Here is a 6,974-nt window from a genome sequence, read left to right on the forward strand (position 1 = left end):
AATATGTTCTGGTGTGTGTTGACATGTTCTCTGGATGGCCAGAAGCCTACCCGGTGAAAACGGCTACAGCTCGAGCCACTGCAAAGAAACTAGTGATGGAACTAGTACCACGATTCGGTGTACCTGAAACAATTGAATCAGACAGAGGCACACATTTTACTGCTGAGGTAATGCAAAATGTAATGCAAATGATAGGTGTGGAACAAGCATTTCATACACCCTACCACCCACAGAGCTCAGGGAAGGTAGAAAGAATGAACGGGACACTAAAATTAAAAATACAGAAAACCATGGAGCAGACCCATAGACCATGGCCAGAATGTCTCCCATTAGCATTATTCTCAGTAAGATACACGCCCACGGGGAAAACTAAACTGTCACCCTTCGAGATATTGTTTGGAAGACCACCAAACACAGGGTTGTATTACCCACAGGTCTTAACACTTAATGTGGATAATTTGACGAATTATGTAATCCAGTTGCAAATGCATTTAACTCAAATGCATTCTCTAGTTTTCTCTTCCATTCCAGATCCAGACAGTGTGGAAGGAACTCACTGCCTACAACCTGGTGATTACGTATATGTCAAGAAACACTCCAGAAAGAAGCTTGAACCCCGATACCAAGGACCTTATCAAGTACTCCTAACAACGCCTACTTCTGTTAAGTTGGAAGGACGACCAACCTGGATCCACACATCACATTGTAAAATAGCCACAGGAGTAAATAGTACATAAAAGAGCATAATGCTTTGGTTTGGTTTTACATCTTCTATATTAATGATAGTAGCTGCGTGGGACAGTTTAAATTCTCCAATGTCCTTGAATAATAAGTTTATACAACATCATGAAAAATTACTGAATGATTGGTCAAATGATACCCAGTCTCCGACAGATTGCTGGATCTGCACGTATTCACCAGTATCAGCCACAAGTATTCCGTTTCTTGTTATTCCTGTTCCACCTGAAGAATTATTTGCCTGGACCAAATGTTCTGACACACTTGCTAATAATGCCACAAATAATATGAAGTTATGGAATATGACTGTTGGTATACCCATTGTGGGATGGATAGGATACCCTTGGTGGCAGGGTAACCTTTCAGGAAGTAGTACACACCTTCAATATTTGGCATATAAAGGAGGGGCTTGGGTACCCAGGAATAGAACTCGGTTAACCTACCTGGGGCAAGTTCCAACGTATGGTCTACAAGTTAGCTTTAATGTAACTTCTCATTCTACTGACGCTTTCAAACCAATGTTGCTAGAAAGAAGGTTACATAATATGTCATGGGAGTACTCCAATTTATTTCCCCAGGGCACTAACGAAACTTGTATTAATGTTCCCGGTAATATGCCTTGTAACGAGTCCTCGGAATATAAGAAAGGAACCTCCCCTTGTGGAAATCCTGATGCAGGCTATTGTAGTCCTCTAGGACAATCTCCACCTTGGTGCATGCTCCAGAATGCATCTGCGTTCATAGATTTAGAGCATAGACTGGTATTACAACATTCAGCCCTATGGGACTTACCTAGTGACATGTTCTGGGTATGTGGAGACAATGCATATAAATGGTTGCCAGTAGGGGTAAAAGGTGCTTGTACTCTGGGTCGTTTGACTCCAGCTACCTTTGTTATTCCGAATGACCAGTTGAATACTCAGAGCATACCTAAACACACGTTGTACAAAAGAGCTGCTGACAATACACCTCGCCTCTCTGGGAGACCACATATAGTGCAGATGAGTGTGGCTAATAAAATTGTCAGTTCTATTTTTATTTACCCTATGATTACTCAAATGTGGGATAAATTGGTCAGGGCTACAGATTATTTAGATGACCAAATCTGGGATATACTGGATATACTGAACACCACTGTTGCTGTCCAAAATCAGCTTATTATAGTTACTAATCAACATACCATAGTGCTAGATTATTTAACGGCAGCGCAAGGAGGTATGTGTCAAGTCATCGGACCCGCTTGCTGTCATTATATAGATCCCAACAGTACTATAAAGTTAAAATTAAAAATAGAGGATGTTCAAAGACTTAGAGATCAGTACGATAAAGACAATGATCGCACTAAAGACAGTTGGTGGTCAGACACTTTCTCCTTTCTTAATCCAGCTAATTGGTTTAAGGGTATTGGAGGCTGGATAGCTGGGATTATACTAAGTTTATTACGTATTGCTGTTTGTCTCCTTGTAATATATGTGCTATTGAAACTTGTTTTTTGGTGTATCTCTGTATGCAAGAAAAGATGCAGAAATAGATAAAGAAGTTTGACTGTAAACAACAAGAATTTAACTATTATTCCCTTGAGTCCTAGGTTGACATCTCATTTCTGGCATGAAGGAGCGTACTCTTGCAATAATGGACGTGGCTTCAGTATCTGGGGGATGGAGAAGGTAGAAGACCTGTCTCCCTCAGGCAACCCGTCGGCCTGGGATAGTACCTGGTGAACGAGCCACTATCCGCTGTTGTTGCAGGATCCAGTGTTCCAGATTGTGGAAAATGAAGATGTCAAAGGGGGGAATGATAAGAACTGAATGAGTTAAATAAATTCTGCTGGACATTATTTTTCTTCATGGATATGACTCAGACATTTTCCCTTGTTAACCAAGGTCAAATACTCCCTGCCTACGTGACAAAGTTGTGGTGGGAGAACAAGTGTGTAACTATTTTTCTTTTCTTTATTGCGCATGTCTGTAAATATCTAAATTCTTTACCATAAAAGGGGAAAGCTTGACTGAGGAGGGAGAGGCGCTCAGCAGGCATCCCGAGTTGTATCATACAGCTTGTGTCTGTGTAATTCTTCTCGACGGGGCAATCAATTAGAGACATATGGTGTCCTACACCCGAGAACATCGGTCCTTCAGATGAAAGAAGTATCTGAGGGATCCCGACAGGGGTGACACACAGCTGCAGCGTGCTATATAGGGGGGTGACACACAGCTGCAGTGTGCTATATAGGGGGGTGACACACAGCTGCATCAGTGGTATATGGGGGGGCGGCGCACAGACCTGCATCAGTGGTATATGGGGGACGGCACACAGACCTGCATCATGCTATATGGGGGGGTGGCACACAGAGCTGCAGCGTGCTATATGGGGGGCACACAGAGCTGCAGCGTGCTATACGGGGGGGCACACAGAGCTGCAGCGTGCTATACGGGGGGGTGGCACACAGAGCTGCAGCGTGCTATATGGGGGGGTGGCACACAGAGCTGCAGCGTGCTATATGGGGGGTGGCACACAGAGCTGCAGCGTGCTATATGGGGGGGTGGCACACAGAGGTGCAGCGTGCTATATGGGGGGTGGCACACAGAGCTGCAGCGTGCTATATGGGGGGGGTGGCACACAGAGCTGCAGCGTGCTATATGGGGGGGTGGCACACAGAGCTGCAGCGTGCTATATGGAGGGGTGGCACACAGAGCTGCAGCGTGCTATATGGGGGGGTGGCACACAGAGCTGCAGCGTGCTATATGGGGGGGTGGCACACAGAGCTGCAGCGTGCTATATGGGGGGGTGGCACACAGAGCTGCAGCGTGCTATATGGGGGGTGGCACACAGAGCTGCAGCGTGCTATATGGGGGCACACAGCTGCAGCATGCTATATAGGGGGCGAAACATAGAGCTGCAGCGTGCTATATGGGGGCACACAGCTGCATCATGCTATATAGGGGGCGAAACATAGAGCTGCAGCGTGCTATATAGGGGGGCACACAGAGCTGCAGCGTGCTATATAGGGGGGCACACAGAGCTGCAGCGTGCTATATAGGGGGGGCACACAGAGCTGCAGCGTGCTATATAGGGGGGCACACAGAGCTGCAGCGTGCTATATAGGGGGGGCACACAGAGCTGCAGTGAGCTATATAGGGGGGGCACACAGAGCTGCAGCGTGCTATATAGGGGGGCACACAGAGCTGCAGCATGCTATATAGGGGGGGCACACAGAGCTGCAGCGTGCTATATAGGGGGGGCACACAGAGCTGCAGCGTGCTATATAGGGGGGGCACACAGAGCTGCAGCGTGCTATATAGGGGGGCACACAGAGCTGCAGCGTGCTATATAGGGGGGGCACACAGAGCTGCAGCGTGCTATACAGGGGGGCACACAGAGCTGCAGCATGCTATACAGAGGGGGGCACACAGAGCTGCAGCGTGCTATACAGAGGGGGGCACACAGAGCTGCAGCGTGCTATACAGGAGGGGGCACACAGAGCTGCAACGTGCTATACAGGGGGGCACACAGAGCTGCAGCGTGCTATACAGGGGGGGCACACAGAGCTGCAGCGTGCTATACAGGGGGGGCACACAGAGCTGCAGCGTGCTATACAGGGGGGGCACACAGAGCTGCAGCGTGCTATACAGGGGGGGCACACAGAGCTGCAGCGTGCTATACAGGGGGGGGCACACAGAGCTGCATCAGTGCTATAGAGGGGGGTGGCACACAGACCTGCAGCATACTATATGTGGGAGGTCGCACACAGACCTGCATCAGTGCTATATGGGGGGCGGCACACAGACCTGCATCAGTGCTATATGGGGGGCGGCACACAGACCTGCAGCATGCTATATAGGGGGGTGAAAATGAGGATGAATGAACTCATGGAGATCAACATCCAACACTGCGGAGACACCATCACGTGTTTCTTAACGCAGTGATTCTAGAGCACTGCCCCCATCCCTTATGGGAAATATGCAAAACAGAAGCCGCGGAGACACCATCACATGTTTCTCAACGCAAGCAATGACCAGCCAGGTCTTTCCCTGGGAAGGAAAAACCACGGGAAGGGCAGTCTCCTATGAAGGAAACCACCTATACCAAAACATGGTATCCATCCACAGACAGCTGTTTCGGGGTATTGCTCCTCATCAGTGTGGAGTAGGAAACTGGCTGGTAGGAGCAATGCCTAGTAAAAGACTGTGAAAATGAGGATGAATGAACTCATGGAGATCAACATCCAACACTGCGGAGACACCATCACGTGTTTCTCAATGCAGTGATTCTAGAGCACTGCCCCCATTCCTTATGGGAAATATGCAAAACAGAAGCCGCGGAGACACCATCATGTTTCTCAACGCAAGCAATGAGGGATGGGGGCAGTGCTCTAGAATCACTGTGTTGAGAAACACGTGATGGTGTCTCCGCAGTGTTGGATGTTGATCTCCATGAGTTCATTCATCCTCATTTTCACTCTTTACTAACACATCAGGAGGATAATAAGAATGTCAGATGTTAAAAGTAAAGCATGATTGGATTTTATGTGGTAATCTGCTGTATAAAAACAAAAAAACAACATGTGGGATTCGAACCCATGTTTCCCATTCCATAAACCAGTTGCTTAACCCCTTCACCCCCAAGGGTGGTTTGCACATTCATGACTGGGCCAATTTTTACAATTCTGACCACTGTACCTTTATGAGGTCATAACTCTGGAACGCTTCCATGGATCCCGGTGATTCTGACATTGTTTTCTCGTGACATATTGTACTTCATGTTAGTGGTAAAATTTCATTCAAATAACTTGCGTTTATTTGTGAGAAAAACGGAAATTTGGCGAAAATTTTGAAAATTTCGCAATTTTCCATCTTTGAATTTTTATGCCCTTAAATCACAAAAAACTTGATAACTAACATTTCCCACATGTTTACTTTACATCAGCACAATTTAGGAACCAAAATTTTTTTTTGTTAGGAAGTTATAAGGGTTAAAAGTTGACCAGCGATTTCTCATTTTTACAACACCATTTTATTTTTAGGACCACATCACATTTGAAGCCACTTTGAGGGGTCTATATGATAGAAAATACCCAAAAGTGACACCATTCTAAAAACTGCACCCCTTAAGGTGCTCAAAACCACATTCAAGAAGTTTATTAACCCTTTAGGTGCGTCACAGGAATTTTTTTGAATATTTAAAAAAAAAATGAACATCTAACTTTTTTTCATAAAAAAAATAATTCAGGTTCAATTTTTTTTATTTTACCAAGGGTAACAGGAGAAATTGGACTGCAAAAGTTATTGTGCAATTTGTCCTGAGTACGCAGATACCTGATATGTGGGGGGGAACGACTGTTTCGGCGCATGGCAGAGCTCAGAATGGAAGGAGCGCCATTTGACTTTTTCAATGCAAAATTGGCTGGAATTCAGATTGGACGCCATGTCACGTTTGTCCCTGATGTACCTAAACAGTGGAAACCCCCTACAAGTGACCCCATTTTGGAAACTAGACCCTCCAAGGAACTTATCTAGATATGTGGTGAGAACTTTGAACCCACAAGGGCTTTACAAAAGTTTATAACGTACAGCGGTACAATTAAAAAATCATATTTTTTCCACAAAAATGATCTTTTCACCCCAATTTTTATTTTCCCAAGGGTAACAGGACCCTAAAAGTTATTGTGCAATTTGTCCTGAGTACGCTGATACCCCACATGTGGGGGTAAACCACTATTTGGGCGCATGGCAGAGCTCGGAAGGGAAGCAGTGCCATTTGACGTTTTTGGCTGGAATTGAGATCGGACACCATGTCGCGTTTGGAAAACCCCTGATGTACCAAAACAGTGGAAACCCCCCACAAATGACACCATTTTGGAAACTAGACCCCCTAAGGAACTTATCTAGATGTGTGGTGAGAACTTTGAACCCCCATGGGCTTCACAGAAGTTTATAACATAAGGCCATACAATTAAAAAATCATATTTTTTCCACAAAAATGATCTTTTCACCCTCAATTCTTATTTTTCCAAGGGTAACAGGACCCTAAAAGTTATTGTGCAATTTGTCCTGAGTACGCTGATACCCCACATGTGGGGGTAAACCACTATTTGGGCGCATGGCAGAGCTCGGAAGGGAAGCAGCGCCATTTGACGTTTTTGGCTGGAATTGAGATCGGACACCATGTCGCGTTTGGAAAACTCCTGATGTACCAAAACAGTGGAAACCTCCCACAAATGACATCATTTTGGAAAC

The 6,974-nt window shown here is 45.8% G+C and overlaps 1 protein-coding gene across 1 annotated transcript; it reads left to right on the forward strand.

Annotated features, from left to right (window-relative positions):
- The first annotated feature begins 746 nt into the window (after positions 1–746).
- On the forward strand, positions 747–2,273 carry LOC141098117 (uncharacterized). The gene has a single exon (XM_073585686.1). It carries the CDS (start codon positions 747–749, stop codon positions 2,271–2,273), a length of 1,527 nt encoding a protein of 508 aa, XP_073441787.1.
- Positions 2,274–6,974: the final 4,701 nt, after the last annotated feature.

This window comes from Dendrobates tinctorius, unplaced genomic scaffold (genome assembly GCF_039654945.1).
Source record: "Dendrobates tinctorius isolate UK_male_01 unplaced genomic scaffold, ASM3965494v1 ptg000086l, whole genome shotgun sequence".
Classification (NCBI taxonomy): domain Eukaryota; kingdom Metazoa; phylum Chordata; class Amphibia; order Anura; family Dendrobatidae; genus Dendrobates; species Dendrobates tinctorius.

Bases quoted from the DNA above. Each gene is read 5' to 3' on its own strand.
- LOC141098117 (XM_073585686.1), top strand. From the start codon at position 747: ATGCTTTGGTTTGGTTTTACATCTTCTATATTAATGATAGTAGCTGCG.